This window comes from Barbus barbus (genome assembly GCF_936440315.1).
Source record: "Barbus barbus genome assembly, chromosome: 1".
Lineage (NCBI taxonomy): Eukaryota > Metazoa > Chordata > Actinopteri > Cypriniformes > Cyprinidae > Barbus > Barbus barbus.
In genome coordinates, this window is record NC_136729.1 from 2,890,001 (window position 1) to 2,913,692 (window position 23,692).

At 37.3% G+C, this 23,692-nt stretch overlaps 1 protein-coding gene across 2 annotated transcripts in view; it reads left to right on the forward strand.

The window, feature by feature from the left end:
• LOC306871784 (phosphofurin acidic cluster sorting protein 1-like) overlaps positions 1–23,692 on the forward strand; it is a 56,858-nt gene that overhangs the window by 18,589 nt on the left and 14,577 nt on the right. For both annotated transcript variants that reach the window (XM_079419942.1, XM_079419943.1), the window contains exons 2-8: positions 18,643–18,730; positions 20,353–20,442; positions 20,518–20,643; positions 22,151–22,295; positions 22,443–22,531; positions 22,846–22,923; positions 23,290–23,349. In XM_079419942.1, coding sequence (XP_079276068.1) covers positions 18,643–18,730; positions 20,353–20,442; positions 20,518–20,643; positions 22,151–22,295; positions 22,443–22,531; positions 22,846–22,923; positions 23,290–23,349 — 676 coding nt within the window. The remainder of the gene's footprint in view (positions 1–18,642; positions 18,731–20,352; positions 20,443–20,517; positions 20,644–22,150; positions 22,296–22,442; positions 22,532–22,845; positions 22,924–23,289; positions 23,350–23,692) is intronic.

The window sequence follows — 23,692 nt, forward strand, 5'->3', positions numbered from 1 at the left end:
TAAAAAATGATCTGCATCAACTGCATGTTGATTTTCATGCACAAAGAACGTAAACAAACTGAGTCAATTTCTCTCTCTCACACACACACACACACACACACACTCACACACACACAGACAGTTCTCCACAGGGTTCAACTGAAGCCCTATTGTCTTCACAGCATGACAACTAAATTGCAGGATCATTTGATTGTTCCCGTGGGGCTCAAACACACACACACACACACACACACACGAGTGATTCTGGTCCAATCAGCCGAGCTCTTGTCACCTTCACCCGAACCCATTACAGACACGTCAATCTCTAGACACGTTTGAAGCATTAAGCGCTGATCTCAGACCTGTCCTGAGCGTTAGATGAAGAGGGTCCAGACTTCACAATGCAGTCTGTAATGATGTCAATTCTGTCATCATTAACCCTCCCTCAGTCGTTCGCATCAGGAGGGATTCTGCCTGGTGTTTAGTGTGAATTGGATGTTGATGTTTGTGCAGACGATCAGATGTTGTAGGATATTCTCCGATCAGCCTGTCAGCACATGACGTGACACAGAGAGACGGTACGAGCTGACAGGAAGAGGAAGTAGCAAAATGAGTGACAGATTAATTAGAAACTTAATCATCTGTGACATCACATCCTGTTCACTGCCTGATGAAATCTGCTGATGTTGAAATATTGCTGTTGACTTGATTTTATTATTTATTTTATAATATGAATGCAGGTTTTTGTATTTAAAAATTACTTTTCAAAGTTTCTACGTGTAAGTTGGGATATATGTAAATATATAAGTTTGGGATCAGTAAGATTTTTTATGTTTTTAAAGAAGTTTCTTGTGCTCATCAAGGCTGCATTTATTTGATCAAAATATAGAAAATACAGTAAGATTGTGAAATATTATTGCAATTTAAAATAATGGTTTTATATTTTAATATACGTTAAAATATAATTTATTTCTGTGATCTGCAGCTGTATTTTCAGCATCATTACTGCACTCTTCAGTGTCACATGATCCTTCAGAAATCATTCTAATATACTGATTTATTATGTATATGTAAATATTAGAATATATATTTCTGTGGAATACTGTAGATACAGACATTTCTGGACAATACATATTATACATAAAAATAAGATATAATAGTAAAAAGCTCTATTTTATGTCTATGTTACATCTATGATTTAATCTTTAAAACAACAACAAAAACATTTTTTTGTTCTACCTGACGTCTCCAGGACTAAGAGTTGTTCTTCAGAATATCTTGCTATTATGAATCATGCTCAGTAACACCAGCAATGTGCGTTAAATGTCGAAAGACTTTCTACCTGAGAAATGACTCATGGGAAACTCAGTTGTTTTCAGGAGCAGTCAGGATTGATCTCTCAGACGTGAAAATCACTTGTTTGACATCATGAGTCTCCTGGAGTGATAGATTCAGTGATGGTGATCAGTGATTTACTGCAGTTTAACACATCTCTCTCTCTCTCTCTCTCTCTCTCTGTGTGTGTGTGTGTGTGTTTGAGGCACCAGAGGGAGCTGGATCAATTCACTCTGTATTAAAAAAAGAAATTGGATCACACACACACACACACACACACAATGGGTTTGGCTCAGCCTCAGTCAGACCTGCAAACTCATCAGAGAAAAAAAGGTGACAGTGTTGGGGGGGGGGGGGGGGGGGGGGTGCAGAATGGGCGACGCCGACACTGTGAACGCATTAGCCTTGCACGTTCGCCAGATTCTAAATAGACATTGTTTACAAGTAATGCGGCGCATCCAATGCAACAAGACGTCAAATTGCTTTGTTACACTGTATTACTCTCGCATCAGCTGTTGTCTAAACAGTCACATCTACCTACATCAACACATTAAAAACGCTTTAAAAGTAGGGCTACATCCAGCTGACTTGAATGACTGCTGCGCACACGACAACCTCCATAACGTGTCGTTAATCAGGGTAGCTCAGAATTGGAGTAGTAGCCAGAACTCAGGGCAGAGCACCTGGCTTAAGTTAGGGGCTAATGATAAGGTTGCAACCTAAGTTGGCTATCTGAAATACTATATACTTACGTAGCAAGCTAAATGGTTAACTTTAGTTAGCAAGACGGTCAGACAATGCAGGAATTAACATTACAACTAGCTAACAATGTTAGATGGCTAGAAAATTTGCTAATCTTGCTAACGGAAATTCCAGCATTGGATCCGCTTGTATTGCTTGCTATTAAGCATTTTGATCGAAGCATAGGCTAACTGTATGAAAAAAAACGCTAACTTAGCTGACGTTATTTGACTTAAGCAAACAAATATCTGTTGTTTAGCTCCAAAAAGACTGATTTACCTTGAATTCAATTTCCATCAGAGTTTCCACATTAGGTCAGGTGTCTCTTGACAGGCGCGAACACAGATGGCAGTGTGTTTCAAGATCCTGAACCAAGCGCTGAGATTCCGATTGGTCCAGAAAAAATGTCATTTATAAGAATTGTCCAATAATGGCCTACATGGCACGCAAGCCCACCCCCACCTCCCTCTCTTGACAGGCGCGAGCTCAGTAGAGATTCCGATCGGCCCAGATGTCAATTAACGCAAGACCCCCCCCCCCCGAAAAAACTCTCCGGTTCTACACGATTCACGTGAATGACCCAATTGACAATAAAAGCGGCGATTGTCGCCGAAAAGCGACAAGTTTGCAGGTATGCTCAGTAACAAAATGTTCTCTTTGCTGTGACACCAGTACCTTCGTATTGATCCTAAATCAGTACCTTAAAGGGGGCGATCACCCAAAAATGAAAATCCTGTCATCATTTTCTTATTTATTTACATTCTTTTGTGGAACATAAAATATATTTTGAAGGGCATCAGGCTCCAAACAACACCAAAGCACACTGACTCTCATATGAACACAAAACACGGCAACATTTACAGAGTGTATTTGTAAGGTCCACGCGATTGGCCCAACGGAGGTATCCAATGGTGGCTGAAGGTTTCCTGCATGTTCAGTCTTTTCAGTGTGCAAAGTTCTTTCATTTAAGTTCAATTCTAATCTGACTCCATTTTATTATGACCTCGAATTGAGATTGACATACAAATTGGTTGTTTGTCCATTTCTAATTATTATTCTGACATTTGATTATTCCGTTTAACTCTTTACTTTAAATTTACTCGTTCATTAGGAATCTGTCGCCCAGGGTGCCTCACGTCGGCCAATTTTACATGGGCCCCACGATCATAAACCCACCAGTCTGAACATTAGCCATAAAGCAGCACTGCGCTCACAAACACTGCTTTATCAGACATTACAGGCGAGATGAGATGAAAATGAGTTCTTTTTTCGAACTCATCCTAGACGGTTTGTCGACTTTCAACAAAATTGGCTCAGATTGTCTTCAAACCTCTGTCTGATCACAAATTTTTCACACAGATCATATAACAAACCTATGTCATGCAATGGTTCTGATTTAAATCTCTCATGGCCAGCGTGTTGTGTATAATCTGGGATGATCTCTGTTACACAATGGGTCATTTGTATTAATTAGTTGATTTATTAAATTATGGAATCAATGCATTAAGTATTTTTGCTTTCAGACTGTGGTGCATTGATGCATTTTTGCCTGAACGTGAGCTGTGTTTTGACTCTTCAGGACACACCAGACTCCGTCTGGAGCAGCTGAATGAGCCCATGCTAATCACATCTGCTGTCATTTCTAATCAGCGCTCTGTGTGTGTGTGTGTGTGTGTGTGTGTGTGTGTGTGTGTGTGTGTGTGTGTGTTGGAGATCAGCCAACAGTCTTAAACCCGGTACACACCAAGCCGACGGTGGGTCGTCGGGCAGTTTTTGTTCGTCTGCCGACGAAGTCTTTTCAGTGTGTTCCGCGGCGTTGGCTGAAGTTGGTCCTCGTCAGCTTGTTTTCGGCCGATTCGACATGTTGAACTTTGGCAGCGTCTGGGTCCAAAGTTGCCCTGACACACCAAGCCGACGCTCGACACCCGACGGCCAAGTAGCACGTCCTTCTGCGCCTGCGTAAAGAAGAAATGCCTTTCCGTACCAGCAGGTGGCAGTAGTCTGTGTTTGTTACTCAAAGCCGGAAACCGGAAGAGCTAAAGGGATACAAAACATAAACAAAGGTGCCTGAAGGGGGCGCGCAAGATGGCGCCATGTTAACACGCTCATGCCTGTAGCTCGTGAGTTAGTGAGCAAAGCTCAGTTTTACTTTATAGTTATGTGAAGTATTATATATAGTTTTTCATGGCTTATTGATGTTTTTGCTTTTTTGAGTTGTTGGACTTATTATGGGAAAACGTTCAGCAAAAAACAAGAACAGAAGTTTCTCGAATTTACCAGCGGTAAATCAGGGAACGTTAACGTTAGAAACCATGGCGTACTCTTCTCAGTCTAATGTGATGGACACTCATGATTATGCCATATCTATGGACTTAAGTTCTGATGCTGAAATAATTCCTCTGCCTGAAACACCAGAAAAACTTCCTGTGGCCAAGAAATCGCGTGTAGCACTGAATGACGATGTACCAAACTCTGTTCTTTTGACTGCGATTGAAAAAATAGGCAAACTTCAAGAGGAATCGTTGGCAAGGCTGCAGTCTGTGGAACTGTCGGTTCAGGAGAACACTGCTTCTATTCGTTCCCTCTCTTCTGCTATGGAGTTCTTTGGCAAGGAAATTGAAGACGTTAATAAAAAAGTTGCATCTCTGGAGAAAGTGGTTTCTTCCCTGTCGAAAGAAAACGAATCTCTTCGGCAGTCATGCTTGGAACTGGATGAATACAGACGGAGATGGAATCTGCGTGTTGCAGGTGTCCCTGAATCTAACAATGAGAATGTAAAAAATGTAATCCTGGAAATCTTTGGAAATGTTTCACCGGAATCTGCCGCATCTCTTGCTAATTCAGTGGACATTGTACACAGGCTTGGTCCCAAATCTGCTACAGATTGATCTCGTCGCATCATTGTCCAGTTTGCCTCGCGCAGTGTAAGAGACAAAATCTGGAAAGATGCCAAATCTTCTGACTACCTGCGACGGAACAACTACAGGGTTTTGGAGGACTTGTCATTGAACATGAAAGAGGAACGCAACAAACTGTGGCCTCTAGTGAAACAAGCAAGAGATGAAGGGAAAAGGGCAGGTTTTAGAGGTGCTTTCGCATATGTAGAAGGTAAAGAAATATCGAGGTAAATGCCCTAACTGTACTTCAGTTCGCTTTAACATACTTGTGTTAATAGAGTGAAATTTAGCTTTTTCTTATAAAAATAAGCCATGATTGCCTTTGTATTCTGAGCAAGCTCTAACTTGTTAGTCTCTTTTTTTATTTTTCTTCTTATCCTTTGTCTGTTTCTAACTTTATAGGCCAAGTTTATTTAGTTTACATCGTTCACTAATGTTAAATATTTCCTGTTTTTCACTTAATGTTCGGGGGATACGAGATTTAATTAAGAGAAAATCTGTTTTTCTGTTTTGTAAATCTTTTAACCGAGATGTTTTTTTCATGCAAGAAACTCATTCATGTCAGGAGGATGAGAAATTTTGGCAAAATCAATGGGGTAATAAGATTTTTTTTTTTACTTGGTAAAAATTTCAATGGATCAGTTATTGAATTTTTGTCTTCACCAGAAGGAAGATGGTTAATGGTTGTGATACAAATGGATGAGTCTTATTTTATTTTAGTTAATGTATATGGTTTTAATAGATCTGATATGAATGCCACTCTTATGTCAAAGATCTCTTTGCTTGTTCTTGAAAAACAGCGCAAGTTCCCCTCTGCTTTCTTGATTATTGAGGAGATTTTAATGAAGCCCCTAATTATTCTGAAGACCGATATCCTCCAAGACGATATCAAAATCCTCTTAATTTTTGTCAATCTCTAGATTTGATTGATGCATTCAGATTTCTGTATCCTTGTTCCACCTCCTTTACTTGGTTTAAACCAGATCAAACTCAAAAATCTCGCATTGATTTATGGCTAATCTGTTTCTTTGATTTCATCTTTGACTTCTGTCTCTTGTAGTCCTTCACCACTAACTGATCATTGTGGTATTGATTTAATATTGAAGCCAACAAATTCTAGAACCTTTAACCCTGGCTACTGGAAATTAAACTGTTCCCTGCTTATTAATGATTCTTACTGCTCAGATATAAAAAAAATGAATCAACAATATCAAAACAAGGGCAGATATATCTCCTATTGCCAAATGGGAGCTCCTTATATTTGAGTGCAGAAAATTTTCAATTTATTTTAGTAAAAAACGTTCCTCTGAAAAGAAAAATAAATATGCAGTTTTACTTAAAAATATGTCTGATCTCTTAAATAAACAGCTCTCAGAAGAAGATCAATATAGGCTATCTTCTTTACAAGAGGAATTGAATTCCTCGTATCTTGAAAAAGCAAAAGGAGCTTTTGTAAGATCTAGAGCCAAATGGCTTGAATTTGGCGAAAAAAAAATTCATCTTACTTTTTTAATCTGGAAAAACAACATGGAAGAAAAAGGTCAATTCACTCCCTTCAAATTGATGGCTCTGTTTCCTCTTTTTTTCCTCTTCTGTTTTTAATTTTTATAAAAAATTATATTCTTCTGCTTTTAATAATCTTGCGGCTGATTCTTTTTTTGATAATGTAACTCCTTTTATTCCTCAAATTTCGGAACATAATTAGTTTGTGATAAGCCACTTACAATGAAAGAATTGGATGATGTAATATCAAAGTCCCCTGTAAATAAATCTCCTGGCCCAGATGGCCTACCTTTTGAATTTTATAAAGTTTTCTGGGATCACATTAAGGATTTGCTTTTTGAGGCTTTAAAAGAATGCATAGATGAAGGAGAACTAACCACCACTATGAAACAAGGTTTAATTGTTTTCATTCAAAAGCCAAATAAAGACGTTTTTAATTTAGATAACTGGAGACCTATATCTCTCCTTAATATAGATTATAAGGTTCTGGCAGCTGTGTATGCAAATCGTCTTAAACAATGTCTAGAAGAAGTAATTTTATGAAAAATTGACATATTTCCAATAACATTCGCCTCATTCTAGATTTACTAGATTATTCTAATTTGGTTAGTAATGATGCCCTAATTTTTTTTAAAGCATGTGACACCGTTGAACATAATTTCATTTTTAAAGCTTTAGTTAATTTTGGTTTTGGTAATAATTTTATTTGTGTTATTAAAACTTTATACAATGATATCAATAGTTGTGTTTCTCTTTCCAATGGCACTTCTCCAAGATTTTATGTTAACAGAGGTATTAGACAGGGATGTCCCATCTCTCCCTTTTTGTTTGTACTCGCTGCAGAATTATTGAATCTATATGTAGTTAACTGCACTGGTGTCAAAGGAATTCAAATTGGAGAGGAAGAATTACTCATAAGTCAATTGGCCGATGATACGTGCATTTTTTTTAAAGAATCAATGTCAAGTAAATTTGATAATTCAAAGTCTAAATAATTTTTCCAAAGCCTCCGGATTGGTAGTTAATACTAAAAAAAGTGAAATAATGTTTATCCATGATTCTGATGTGACCTCTGTTGATGGAATTTTAGTAAAGGATGTTGTTAAATATCTTGGCGTTTATATCTGTAAATCAGCCCAAGAAAGAATCTCTTTGAATATTCATCCTAAATTAGATTCTGCCAAACGTATATTCAGCTTGTGGCTACAAAGAGATCTTACAATTTATGGCAGAATTTTGTTATCTAAGGCTGAAAGTATTTCACGCTTTATTTACCCTTCTATACCCCTTTATATTGATTCTAACACTTGTAAATCTATTGACGCTCTTAATTTTACATTTATATGGAAAAATAAGGTGGAACACATCAGTAGAAAATCCCTAACACAGCCATATTCAAAGGGAGGGTTGAATGTCTTAGATTGTTTTACCCTAAACCAAATTTTTAAAAATAAACTGGCTAAAAAAATGTTTGAAGGGGAATTCAATTTGGTTTTGGATTCCTAATATGATTTTCAAGAGATGTGGAAATTTACAGTTTTTGCTTTCTTGTGATTTTAAGTCCACAAGGCTCCCTATGAAGCTTTAGACTCATGGAAGCTAATCTTTAAACACAATTTTCCCCCTCATATTATTTGGAATAATCAGTATGTTTTATCAGCTCGGAAATCTGTTTTCATTGTGTTTATATCAGATTTGATAAGCAACAGTGGAGATTTTTATGCTTATGTTGATTTTCTTAATAAATATGGGATAAATGCTTCAAAACGGGACTATACTCTGCTTCCAAATTCCATTCCTCCTAAGTTGCTATTTTTAATTAAGACTTGTATTGCAGTCTTTGTTTAATTATCCCTCGATTATGTATTCAAGGGGTTAATATTATGGGTAATAAGTGTACAAACAAATTTTTGAGAAACTTTATTACTGCTAATAATGCTTCATCTTTTAAAGCTTATAGAAAGTGGTTGGCACTTTATCCAAATGTTAATTTTCAGAAAGTATGGACAGTGCCAAACAAATTTTTGTTTAACAATAAAATAAAAGAAGTTCATTTTAAAATTATCCATCATTATTACCCCTGCAACAAATATTTAAGTAAATTTATACAAAATCTTTCTCCACTCTGCTCTTTTTGCCAAGAAGAGGAAGAATCTCTTTCACATTTATTCTATTTCTGTCCCTATACTAAACAATTTTGGCTTCAAATTTCAGCATCGTTATTTTTTGTATTCTTTCGACTGTGTAACATTTCTGCGGTTAAGGTTCTCGTTCATTCGGTGGTTTCTGGCAGTAGGGAGCTAGAGGATGCCCTGGATTTTATTTGTATGATGGGACAATTCCACATTCACAAAGCACCATGCCTTAACTTTAAACCTAATTGTACAATTTTCTCTTCTGATCTACTTTTGGTTTACTCATCTCTTCAAAGAATCTCCTCTAATAAAAAAGCCTTAAAAACATCCAATATTATAAATAAGTTATAATTTTTATGGTTGTAAAATATTTGTATAACTGTGTATGACTGTATACAAATGTAGTTATTTAAATTATTTTTTTACTTTTTTATTTATTTTATTTATTTTTTATTGTATCCCCCATATGTTCACATGTCTTTATATTCTCATGTTCATGTTCTAATGTTTATCTGTTTATCTCTGATAGTGTCATAATAAAAAAAAAAAAAAATAATAATAATAAAAAATAAATAAAAATAGAAAAAATAAAAAAAAAGGTGCCTGAAATCAGATCAGAATCTCGCTCACCACAGACGGAATCTTGATATTTCGAAAATGTCTGACACGTTGCAAATGGCACTGGCGTTGTCAGCCCTTGGTCTTTTGCTTGTTGAAGAGGAAAAGAAGAAGTGGCTGCGAAAAATACGGAGAAAGTGCACTAAATGAGTGAAACCATGGATACAGGCTGATGAGGATAAAGCTTCTCTCTGCTCAGTCAGTTGTGTGTTTATATTATATCTGAATGCATATATATATAAACACAGACACATAACAATGCTGACGGCCCGCGCTTGATTTATGAGGCTTCACCTGTTCATCTTTAACAAGCTCTTCTCATCTAGAAGACAACAGGAGATGATTTGCCACGCGATTGGCTGCCTGCAGTGTGTCCGAGCAAGCTGATTGGTTCTTTGAACGGTGAATATGCATAGTTAGTCTTGCAGAGACAGAGTTGGTTTTTTCACAATCCCAAAAATCATATTGGTCCTAAAGCAAATTGTTTAGACACATATTTATATATATTTTCAAGACACTTAACCCCTAGTTGCTCCAGAGGCGTGCGACCTCTGACAGATATAGCAATTGTAAGTCGCTTTGGATAAAAGCGTCAGCTAAATGAATAAATGTAAATGTAATAATAATAATGATGATGTATTATTATTAATATTGTTATTATTGTTTTTGTTGTTGATGTCTTTGGATAAAAGCGTCTGCTAAATGACTAAATGTAAAAGTAAATGATGAAGGGATCAAACTCTGAAATCAGTGTTTACACCCTGTTTGCGTTTCTTGTTTTAACGGTGGTTCGCAAACTAAAAACTTTACTGGCGCCATCTAGATACAAGCTAAAATTCAAGTTACGTTCAAATCAGCGTAAATAAACGTACAATACGTATACATGCGTTACTGATATCTTAAATTGTGTTCTGAAGACAAACGAAGCTTTTACGGGTTTGGAACGACATGGGGGTAAGTGAATATTGACACAATTTTCATTTTTGGGGTGGAGTATCCCTTTAAGTCGCTGGGGTGTATTTGTAGCAATAGCCAACAATACACTGTATAGGTCAAAGTGAACAATTTTTATTTTATGGCAAAAATCATTAGGATATTAAGTAAAGATCATGTTCCATGAAGATATTTTGTAAATATCCTACCGTAAATATATCAAAACTTCATTTGTGTTTAGTAATATGCATTACTAAGGACTTAATTTGAACAACTTTAAAGGCGATTTTCTCAATATTTAGATTTTTGTGCTCCCTCAGATTCCAGATTTTCAAATAGTTATATCTCAGCCAAATATTGTCCTATCATAACAAACCATACATCAATGGAAAGATTATTTATTCAGTTTCAGATGATTCAAAAAATGACTGGTTTTGTTGTCCAGGGTCACATATAATGAAAACATGCAAAGTGCATTTACTTTTGCAACGACAAGTGATCTCCGCTCAGTAATCCAGCAGTTCAGACAACACTTGGAAACATACGGCTACATCTTACCTTGCCTGTACGTTTCACAGTGATTGGCTGTCCAGCGCCCAGCGTTTTTCGCTCAATATTTGCATAAAGTTGAAGAATGCTCAACCTTTTTGACACTATCGGCCGTGCTCAACACCACCTCCATGCTGCTTTCAATCCCATAATGCACCACGTGAGCGTTTCAGCTCAGCTTCCATATGAATGAATTAAACGCTCGCTCTATGTGATTCTGGATGGCTGTCAAAGCGCGGGGCTGTTCGGATCAGCGCTTCAGGACAGCTGCACCGGGCTGATTAATGCATTGGGCTTTATCCAGTTTATTTAATTGTGTCTGGATCGGAGCAGAGAAACCCGGCGTCTGTTAATGTGATGTGCTTTAATGTGACTTTAGTAGGAAATCACACCCTGGCGGCGATTAATCGGCTCTCTTGTGTGTTTGCTGGCTGAAGCAGTCAGGAGGTTGTGTGAATGTCGGTGGTGAGGAAGCCTGTGTAATTAGACTGATTTCAGGTCATGTCCATTACACAAACCCATCATTATTACTGTTAGATTACTGTTAGCAAACACTAAAGCGCAGCAGGAGAAACTCCTGGAAGGAAACATTCTGGAAAGGTTTACCTTTAAAGCACATGCATTAAAATTAAAATAAATGCAAAAATATTTTTAAAAGTTATTGTCAAATAATTTCAAAATATTTCCAAATTTTAAAATATTTTATGTATAAAATATATATCAGATATTAGTCAATTTGTATGTATATATGGAAATGAAATGGTTACATTTAATATGTATACACGCGTGTCTGTATGTGTAACATCTAACAAGTATATCAGATTTTTAAAAACATTTTTGCTGTATATGAAATATAAAATTGATACAATACACACACATGCATAAAATGTGTACATTAATTATTAATTTGTCAAACATTTATCAATATGTATTAATGTAAAAATTCAAATTAAAATGTTTACATTTTCTTTTATATTTTTTTATACACGCATTTGTATGTAACATTTAAAATATATATAATTTAAAAAATATATATATTTTTTGCTAAAAATTATGTATATTAAATATCAAAATCAATACATTAATTATTGTTTATTTACGAGGTCTGTGTATTTTTTATGTATTATATATTTTATATTTTTACACATGCCCACACATTTTTTTTATCAGATTATTTACATTTCTTTAAAAAAAATTATATTATTTCAGTGTATTTTTGTCCTTACACTTATTTAAAACATAATATATCAGATTTGTTTAAATACTTTATATTGTAATTTATTTCATTTATTTATCTAACGATTTATTTATTCATTAGGACAGTTATTTTGACCACAAACACGAGGAATGGAGCAAAACAAAGGCTTGAGTTTTGATGGGAAGAGGTCAGTGAAGGAACAGAGAGTGTGACGGTGTGTGTTGAGGGAAGACGCTGGCAATGAAAACACAGACAGCCAGTGGGACAACAAAGAGCCAATCACCTTCCAGCAGCAGTGTTTGTGCTGAAGGTCATGGAAAACCGGTCGTGTAATGAGAGGCGCTGGGGAGTGTGTGTGTGTGTGTGTGTGTGTGTGTGTGTGTGTACACTTATAAACGCGTCCTCCTTGTCAAGGTCAGATGTGTGTGAGCAGAATACATTAAGAAGCTTCATTAGGCCTCATTTACTGACTGTTAGCATGTGATCTGTGATATTTCTACGGGAATATGTTTTTTGGCAGACACCGTAAAAAAATTATACTGGGTTATTTTCATTCTCACAAGTTTCACACTGTTTAAAAAGTATAGAATCATAAAAGTATATAATCATTGAATGTTAATATTTATACAGGTTAATAAGAATCAGTAATGCTGTTTCCAGATAAATAGAGAAGGGTGGATGGATAGATAGATAGATGCATTTATTATATTGTTTATTTGACTTTTTTTTTATTATATTATTCATATAATAAAACTTATTTACTTGTTGACTTACTATTGTTTTATTTTTTAATCACATTAGTAATGCATGCTCCATTTATTGATTTATTTATTTTTATTTATTTATTTTGACATTTGTTTTGTTTTTTTGTATTTATTTGACTTATTTACTTATTGACTAATTCATTTACTTGACTTTTTTACTTATTTACTTGACTAATTTAATTACTTGACTTTTTTTTTTTTTTTTTTTTACTTCATTTCATCATCATCATTGGTCGGGTCCCCTTGTATGGAGCTTGACAATATGTTTCCACAGTTCTCTATTCTTGGCGATGCTGATGATCACTTTTGTTTCTTCTTCCCTTTCGACATGGGTGAGTGAGTGAGTGACTGCTCTTCGCTACGGGGAGACCTATTTGATTCCGGGCTTTTTGGCTTATGTTATACTCGTCGATATAGCTCCGGATTTTGTATATGAAGGTTAGGCGAGGGGCTCCTCGCTTGTTCTTGTCACTGACTTCTGAGTGATAGATGGCGTAGATGTGGGCTAGTTCATTCTCTTCCATGCGAAGACAGTGGCCCACAAACTCCAGCTGTCGCTATCAGATGGTCACGCTAACTGGACGTTGTTTGGTCAGTCTGTAGAGTTCCTCGTCTGTCGTATGGGCATCTGCTTGTCTAATTCCCAGCATGGTTCTGTAGCACTTTCTCGCAAACACATCCAGTTCTTCCTCTAGAGCTTTCGTTAGAATCCATGTCTCGCAGGTATAAAGCAACACAGATAGACATGTTGCATTAAAGAGCTGAGTCCTGAATTCCATCGTTGGCTTCGGTAGTGGAGCGGTAAACAGCTTCTTTAACTTGGTAAAGGCCACCCATGCAGAAGAGATACGATTTTTGATGTCTTTCTCTGTCGATATGATGTAGGATCCAAGAGACTTGAATTCGTCAACGATTTCAACGTCCTTTCCGTTGATTAGTAGATGTTGTTCATTGTCACTGGAAGCATTCATTTGCTTTGGACCGTCTTCTCCTCGTTTAATTCTAGACTGACTGTGCCGGGTTTTTGTTGTAATTGGGTGAGCTGTTGTTGTGCCCTGGTGAGATCATTTTCCAGGAGTGAAATATCGTCGGCATATGCTAAATCGCTAAGCTTGCGTTCGGCTCTAGATTCTTTGGCTATTGCTGTACTGCGTTGCGGTCTCGTGTTACTCCTAGGCGGTGGACCTTTATGTGTAAGGTATCCGAAGATTCCAGCAGACAGCCTAGAGACGTAGTCAAGTAGTCAAGTCAAATGCCTTCTTGAAATCGACGAACGTGATGTACAGGGATAGTAGTTGAGCTCTTGCTCCTTCGATGACTCTACGTAGGATGTGGATCTGCTGTGGATCCACATGTGCTCCTGAAGCCTGCCTGGTTGTTTCTGAGCAGCTTGTCGATTGGATTCTGAATGCGATTGAGGAGAATGCGATTTGTATGTTTTTGCTGCGATGGCCATCAAGCTGATTCCTCTGAAGTTGTTCATCAGCTTTGAGTTGGCCTTCTTGGGCAGTGGGATGATCAGGCTCGTTTCGGTGCGCTGCAATGCTTGTAAACGAGCTCGCTTAAGCTGTTCAGTCGCTCTCACCACATCCTCTCTCGTTGGACTTGCTATTGAAATAGCAATGTCTGGGCTTGGTTCTGGAACGTTGACTGTTCCTTCACGCTCTTGTTGTTAAGGAGTTTGCAGAAGTACTTGCCCCAGTCACTGATGAGCTCGGTCTTCGAATTTCGTTTGAAAGCCATCGAGCATACAGCCTTTGCTTGCTACAGCATTTTGTGGTTTCTCTGAGATTTTGTCAATTAGAGTCCACATTGTGCGATACTCGTGTTTTTGGTTTGCCAGTTCGAGAGCTTCTAGTTGAGTGTTAAAGTATGCCTCTTTATCAGTTTCGAAAGCTGTCTTGACATTCGACTGCTTGTTTCTCCACAGATCTCTCTTTTCTCTCGTTTGATTGTGCTTGAAATCGTCCTTCGCTACTTCTTCTTCTGCGACGAGCTGCAACGTTGAACTGCTGACCCAGTTTGGCTGTTTTGACTTCGGTCTTTTGCCCAGGACCCTTTCACTCGCTGCTACCAGTGCAGTGTTGTGCGTGTCTGCTCTTTGCTGTATTAGTTTCTATACATTTTCGGTTTGACTCGACTCGTCAAAAAGAGTGACGAATTGATTGCGAAGTTCCAGATCGAAATTCGTTTGGATGTTCACATCTTTCAGCTTATCGTTCTGAAAGGTGCACCTGGCTATGGATGAGCTTCTTGCTGTTCTCAGCTGCAGTTTGAATTTGGCGCTCACCATCTTGTGGTCTGATCCAATGGCACAGGTGTTGTAAGCGCGACAGTTTTTGGCTGACTTCCACCACTTGGTGTTGAATACAATGTGGTCAAGTTGAGCGAAGTCTCCTTTTGGGCTCTTATATGTGCGTAGTCTCGTCGGTCGATTTCGGAACCATGTGTTTGCTGGGCGTAGGCTTAAAATCTCGCACATGCTGATTAGCCTTCGACCATTGACGTTCGAGATTGCGTGGTAGCTGAAGTTGCCTACCGCTCTAGGATTGGTGTCATGACTGTCCTTACCAATTCTTGCGTTCAAGTCGCCAGCGAGAATGCTGACCGTGTGTGGCGGAATTGACTTTATCAGCTCGTTGAGATCGTCGTAGAACATGTCTTTTGCTGAAGAATCTGATGTCTCCGTCAGGGCATATGCAGACACGAGACATTATTTTAGGATTGCCTTCTAAATGCATAGCAATTATGCGCTCTGATTTAGTGATGACGGAGATGATCGACTGAGCTGCTGTATTTCTTGTAGCCCACCGAGTCGGGTGTTCGGAGTCGGTGCTCTTGAAGTGCTACGAGGTCGATATGATATTTCTCGCAGCCAGTTATGATTCGATCAACCTTGTGCGTGATGAGCTCACCTGTTTCGCTGCAAATGGTGTCGTTTAGGGTTCTAACGTTGTAGGTAGCAACACTGAACTGCTTGATACTGATATTGCCACCCTTCGCTAATTTGATGTAACCAGTGGCAGGCAAAGTGTCCAACCAACCACCGCGGTCCTTTTTCAACTGGGCGACGACCGTGCCAGCATCTTTTGAATTGTGTTGTGGTTTCATATTGTATTCTTTGCTAAGTTACTCCACGAAGGGTCGCAGGTCCTCAAGCGTGGAGCGCAGTAGATTTCGCCTTTCAAGGGTCTCCCTTTACTCGCCTATGTCTCACCCCCACCAGCCTTTCCAGAGTAGAACTCTGTACTTGCCACAGTGGGGTTAAAGTAGCACTGCTGCTGCCCAGGTACTTCAATAGTTACACTAGGTCGGTCCCCATAACCATATTGATCTATGATCCTCTGGTAGGTTACCCGAGCTAGACCCTATTGGATCAGTTTAACGTCATGACCAGGACATTTACTTATTTACTTATTGACTAATTTATTTAATTTACTTATTTGTTTTGTTTTTATTTTTAAATCTCATCAGTAATGCGTAACCTGAATGATCTCCACTAGAAACCCGATGTCGTCATACAGGCTGTTTCGACAGCTGTACAGCTCTTTTTAGGGTTATTTTTGAATATTTCTTCTGAGTGCGTAAACAAAAATACAAGCTTGGCATTTCTTTCTCTGAAGCCTGCGGTGAGTTTGTGCTGTCGTCTGCTGTGCTGTTCCTCTGATGTCTTCTAACAGCGAGCGAGAGCGTCACACAGACCTGTGCAGAGCTTCATCCAGCGCTCTGAAGAGTCTGTGAGTAATCAGAGAAGAGGCTGCGATGATGGAGGACATGTGTTGTCTGTAGCTGAAAGGAGTTTGACAAACAGATGTAGATCACAACTCTGGACTCTGACCTCTGACCTCTGTGTGTGACCGCAGACGCTCGGCCTTCAGGAGCTTTAATGACCGACCACTCGAGACGAGAACAGAGTAGAAAAAAATCAACATTCATACAGTAATGTTCAAAAGTTTGGGGACAGCAAGAAGAAATTCATACTTTTATTCAGCAAGGATGTATTAAAATGATCAAAAGTGACCATAAGGACATTTTTAATATTAGAAATTATTTCTGTTTCAAATAAATGCTGTTTTTTTTCCCTCTGTTTATTAAAGAATTATGAAAAAATAAAATGCATCACAGTTTCCACAAAAATATTGGGCAGCACAACTGTTTTCAACATTGATAATCAGAAATGAGCAGGAAATCAGTATATTATTATGATTTCTGAAGATCATGTGACGCTGAAGACTGCAGTAATGATGCTGAAAATACAGCTTTGATCACAGAAATAAATTATATTCTAAAATATATTACAATAGAAAACAACTATTTACAATTGTAATAATTTTTCACATCATTACTGTTTTTACTATATTTTCGATTAAATAAATGCAGCCTTGGTGATTGTAAAAAACATTAAAAAAAAAATTAAAAAAAATTTAATCTTACCGAGCCCAAACTTTGAATGGTTGCAAAAATTCAAGTGTATGAGTTGAGTTTATCTTCATTTAACAACAACAGAAATGCATTCTCAACCAGACGCTGCTCACCAGAGCAGCCGATCCTCAGGAGGTCAGCTGTGTTTGTAGTTCATCTGATCTTTATGAACAGCAGCTCTGCTTGCAGTAGCCATCCATTGAGACTTTATGAACCCAGGCAGCTTTTATCTCCAGCTTTATGACTGTAATAACCTGATTTATGAGAGATAAACTCATTCTGAAGGTGTGACGTCCTGTAAATACACACACACACACACACACTGGAGCGGTCAGGATCATTTATTATTAATCAAAGAAAGCAGCTCGAGTGTTCAGTCTGGTTCGGCCTGTGCTCCTGAGAGTTTGTTCATGTTGTGCAGAAACGCACGTCCGTCTGAGAGTCTTTATTTAACAGTTTGCATGTTTAATGTAGAGCGCGCGGATGAATATCCTCCAGAGAACCAGAAGAAAAAGCTTTGTGAATTTGTTTAGACTTAAGAGCATAAGAAAAAAGGAAAAATAACATTTTTGAAAAATTATATTTTATTCTCATGTTATGATATGTCCTCTAGACACCAGGACTCAAAAAATAAAATATGAATAGACATGAAAAGGCAAAAATAATGGCTTTTTTTATATTTTTTTATCACCAATCAATTTTTAGGTTAGAGGATTTTATTAAAACCAAACTTTGTATAAGAATGATTCTTAACTATCCTAAGATCCAGTGATGGTTGTGTAGTGAGTGTTTGACATGGGTTAGTGGCTTGAGTTTACTGTGTGGCTTTTAGGATTTCTTTTATGATGGTCATTAGTCGCGCTCTCATCCTGCTGTGTGTGTTTGAATGGGAGGCAGATAAAACATGTTTGTTTTTATCATAAGGATAACACTGTCCTAAAGACAAGAATACAATTTTTTGGGGTGAACTGTCACTTTTTTTTTTTTACAGGGAATATATGACATATATATATATATGTCATATGTCATTATTTATATTTTCTTATGCATTTCTTTTTATTTCTGCACTTGTTGATTTTTTTTAATATCTCTCACACTGTAAATATTGTGAATTGTTTTGAAATATCTGAGAGATGCATGATTTACACAATCCCACGACTGATATTTAGAGTTGAATGCACTGAATGCTGACGTGTAAAACTGCACGCCACGCGTCTGAGGTGTGTGTGTGTGTGTGTGTGTGTGTGTGTGGGGGGGGTGGGGGGTGGGGGGGGGGTCTGGTCAATAGCTGTGTCAGATTGTCATTGATCTGTACGGCAGAAGCTCTTGTTGGAAGAGACTCCATTTCAGGAGTGGTAGCGAGAGAGACTATAAATGATTAAATCGCTAACCTTCCCTGACCCTCAGGAACCAGACCAAACCAACACCTGTGTGTGTGTGTGTGTGTGTGTGTGTGGGTTCATTCATGTGCTGTTATTCTGTCACACACCGCAAAACTACATCAGTCCCATTAGAATGGATTGATTGAAAGCTGTTTCCGGTTATAATGTATTGAATTGTGTTGGCAGGCTCTTCAATCTGACTCTGAAGAAGCTGGTGATGCTGAAGGAGCTGGATAAAGATCTGACGTCTGTGGTCATTGCTGTCAAACTGCAGGTGATTGATTCTCGTTCTTCTCGTTTAACAGGAAACACAAATCAGCTCTGTTCACTTAAATGCACATTCTGACCTTATTGTGAACCATTAATCAGTGCACGTCATCTGAAACGACAAAATAATACCAGCCAATAATATCACAGCGCACTTTTTATGATCCAATCAAATCCTGATGGTTAAACATTTGTAATGTTACAATAGATTTCTATTTCAAAATATTTATTGTGTAGTATATTGTTAATTTTTTATTTGTAATTTATGCAATTATTTATTTATAATGTTACAAAAGGTTTCGGTTTCAAATAATTTATTTAATTACATTGATTTGTTTTTTTATTTGTAATTTTATTTATGTTCAAAAATACTATAGTATTTAGTATTTATTTGTTTATTTTTAAATATTTTTATTTTGTTTATTTTACATATTTCTTCCTGACAGTAAATACATTTATAATGTTACATGTATAATGTTATTCTGTTTAAAAAATAAATAATCAAAATTTTCCTTTTTATTTGTAATTTATTTAGCTATTTGGAATGAAATCAGTATTCTTACTCGGCAAATATGCATTAAATTAATCAAAAGTCACAGTAAAGATATTTGTGGCCTTACAGAAGATTTCTGTTTTGAATAAACTTTTTGTTTTGTAATTTTTTATTCATTTATTTTTAAATAATAATAATAATAATAATCAGAAATGTTTGTTGAGCAGTAAATCAGAATATTATTATGATTTCTGAAGATCATGTGACGCTGAAGACTGCAGTAATGATGCTGAAAATACAGTTTTGATCACAGGAATAAATTATATTCTAAAATATATTCATGTAGACATTAGCTATTTTAAGTTGTAATAATATTTAGAATAATATTTACTAACGACTATTTTTATTTCGATTAATCTATTGACTAATTTATCGATTAATCTAAACGATTAATTTCCCACTAAAAATCAACAATTTTACTTAAGAATATTTTATTAAACCAAATGAAATCCAAATTTCTGTGAAATAGAAATGGTGAAAAAGTTTAAAAGGGCTCTAGACTGTGACCATGGAGTCTGAGACGCTCCACATGTAAATGATAACAGTTTCTGTGTAACTACTGTGAACGGAGCCGCTATGAGATGTATGTACTTAACCTACACGCATTTAAATAAAGCGCATATACTGTATTAGAACTGCATTTCATATAATTATTTAATTAAATCATAGCATTTGTGAATTCACAATTATGCTTAATTATTTTTAAATGGGTTTAATATACCATGCATGCTTGGAAAATAGTCTAATAATGTGTTTTATGGATTCTCGTCCACTTCCGGTATTTTGCCGGTTAGTTGATGCGTGCAAAATGAAGTCGACAATTTAAAAAAATGGACTAGTTGACTAAAATCGACGAATCGTGACAGCTCTAATAATATTTTAAAAAATGTACTGTATTTTTGATCAAATAAATGCAGCCTTGATGAGCATGAGAGACTTCTTTTGAAAACATTATTAAAATCTCATTGTCCTCTTACTGTGTTTTCTCCTCTCTTGGATGTGGATCTTAAAGACAAAGCACTTCCCAGCGTCTAATGATGTTTGTTCACCATCTGTCGTCTCTGTTTCTCTCTCAGGGCTCGAAGCGAATCCTCCGATCCAATGAGATCCTGTTGCCATCGAGCGGCCAAACGGAAACAGACCTGCAGCTCACGTTCTCCTTACAGGTGAGTGTCAGCACAGGATCATCACGTCCATATTGCCTGAAACCAACGCTTAGAAACCTCTCTGTGTCCTCGCAGTATCCGCACTTCCTGAAACGAGACGCCAACAAGCTGCAGATCATGCTGCAGAGGAGGAAGAGGTACAAGAATAGGACCATCCTGGGCTACAAGACGCTGGCGCTTGGCCTTATCAACATGGCAGAGGTGAGGGTTGGGAATCTTCAAGCACTTCACGGTCCGATCCGATTCTGGGAGTCATGATCCGATCCAATTCTGGGAGTCACGATCCGATTCTAGGAGTTACGATCCGATCCGATTCTGTGAGTCATGATCCGATCCAATTCTAGGAGTCACAATCCGATCCGATTCTAGGAGTCACGATCCGATCCGATTCTAGGAGTCACGATCCGATCCGATTCTAGGAGTCACGATCCGATCCGATTCTGTGAGTCATGATCCGATCCGATTCTAGGAGTCACGATCCGATCCGATTCTGTGAGTCATGATCCGATCCAATTCTAGGAGTCACGATCCGATCCGATTCTGGGAGTCACGATCCGATTCTAGGAGTCACGATCCGATCCGATTCTGGGAGTCATGATCCGATCCAATTCTAGGAGTCACAATCCGATCCGATTCTAGGAGTCACGATCCGATCCGATTCTAGGAGTCACGATCCGATCCGATTCTGTGAGTCATGATCCGATCCAATTCTAGGAGTCACGATCCGATCCGATTCTAGGAGTCACGATCCGATCCGATTCTGTGAGTCATGATCCGATCCAATTCTAGGAGTCACGATCCGATCCGATTCTGGGAGTCACGATCCGATTCTAGGAGTCACGATCCGATCCGATTCTGGGAGTCATGATCCGGTCCAATTCTAGGAGTCACGATCCGATCCGATTCTGGGAGTCACGATCCGATTCTAGGAGTTACGATCCAATTCCAAAACAATTCTTGAGCTACATTTTTTTCCTAATTAATTCTTCTGCTGTGCAAATACATCTTCACAACTTTCTAGTTTCTTTGCTTTTTGTTTATAGTTGAAATCTCTGTATGTCAGTACTGCCATCTTAAAAATAGGACTGTGAATCTTCAATTCAATTACGAATATCATTTGTCAACTCAATATCACGATGCATCAGTTCTCAATTTTCAATATTACTGCACATGGCTACATTTTCATACAAAATTTATTTTTTGCTAAATTTACTTTTTTTAATCATATAAGCAGGCTTCTTTTTAAAACAATTACTCATTTAAAATAAGTGTTGTTTAAGTATCTTTAAGTTTTCAGACAATAGTTATGGGTTTTTTCTTTTTTCCTCAGCATTATTGCTGTTTGATTATTACTGATGAGATCTTAGACAGTGGCAGCATTCACACTAATGCTTGGATCTATTTCGATATATCAGATGTTTTGTCCTGCGCTGGAAACATTACTGACTGCGTTTACATTAATTTCAAATAAAAGTAGTAAAAAATGCAAGTGCATGCATATATACATTTAATTGAAAATTGCATCAAGTGCATTGCATTTTTGCAAGTGCGTGAAAAAAAAGCTCAGAATAGATTCTAAAATGTTCAGAATCGTTGAAGAGAGATGCATGGGAGAATCAATTTTTTTTCTCCCACCGCTAGCTGTGACAGCTCACAGCTCAGCCGTTCCTTCGTTTGTTAATTGATGATTGATTGCTGGTGTTGTCAGGTGATGCAGCACCCCACCGAAGGCGCTCAGGTCCTGGGTCTGCACAGTCAGCTGAAGGATGTGTCTGTCCCTGTGGCAGAGATCCGGGTTTATTCTCTGTCCAGTCAGCCCATCGACCACGAGGGACCCAAAGCCAAGATGAACGGTGAGACACGAGCCAGTTTACTGCGACTGGCCAATCACAATCGAGTGTTCCAGATTCGCCTGACTCTCATCTGGCAGTTCAGAGTGAACGAAGGGAATTTATAGTATTGTTCTTTTTCACTGACTCACACTTTCTTCTTTTGCTCAGATCGTTCTCCAGAAATTGATAACTACTCAGAGGAAGAGGAGGAGAGTTACTCGTCTGAGCAGGAGGGCAGCGACGACCCCGTTCATCATGTAGGTCCACTGTGTGTCTGTTAAATCAATTAATTATTGTTTAGTAAATAAATTCATTTTAAATGCATATTTTAAAATGAATTTTAATGAAATGTATTTAATTTAATTACATTATAAAAAAAAAAAAAAAATATATATATATATATATATATATATATATATATATACACGCACACACACACTGTAATAATATATATATATATATATATATATATATATATATATATTTAAATGAACTATTTTTAATGTACTTTAACTATTACTAAATTCACACACACACAACGAGTATTTAATGGCTTATGTGTGTGTTTCAGTATCTAGATGATGAAGAGGACGAGGTGAGGAAGAAGAAACCCAGACGCAAACTTACTTCAAACGCCTCCATTACTAGAGTAAGACACACACACACACACACACACACACACACACACACACACACTGCATCGCTGCCTTAATGAATATGAATGACCGCACTGAGCTCCATTTAACACACACCATTACCATTAAAGAGGCCACTTTTTTAGCATTTCATCTTACTTTAAATAAAAAAAATCCTACATTTTGATGGACCATTTTTCATCTCATTTTTTCTTCATAACTACATGCTCCGATGATTCTTTCACAGTGTGCTTTAAGACGGAAAATAGGATCATTTTTGATTTGATGTTGACATTAAGCTTTATACTGGCAGATTTTATACTGTATTTAATCTGAATTGGGCTGTTTTAATGTTGTTATTTTTTCTTTTCTTTCTCCAGCAACCGAACATCAAGCAGAAGTTTGTGGCTCTGCTGAAGAGGTTTAAGGTGTCGGATGAGGTAACGTCTGCTTTTCTCACCTGACGACTCCATTAAAGCTGCTGAAATATGACTGTGATCGCGCCGCTCTGACCTTATTATTTCCTGACATTCACAACACCTCAACATTCCCACCCTGGAATGAAGGGAAAATACCAGTTATACGCATCTGTAAATAATGACAGAATTTTCTTTTTTTGTTGTTGTTGTACTGTGCCTTTAAAAAAACTGCAAAAATGCAACTAAATGAAATACACAGAAGTACTAAAATAAAAATGAATTGCAACATTCAGGATAAGAAAGTAACTGATAATTGTCATAATTTACTGTGTTATTTAGTCATATAGTGTGTGGAATATGGCTG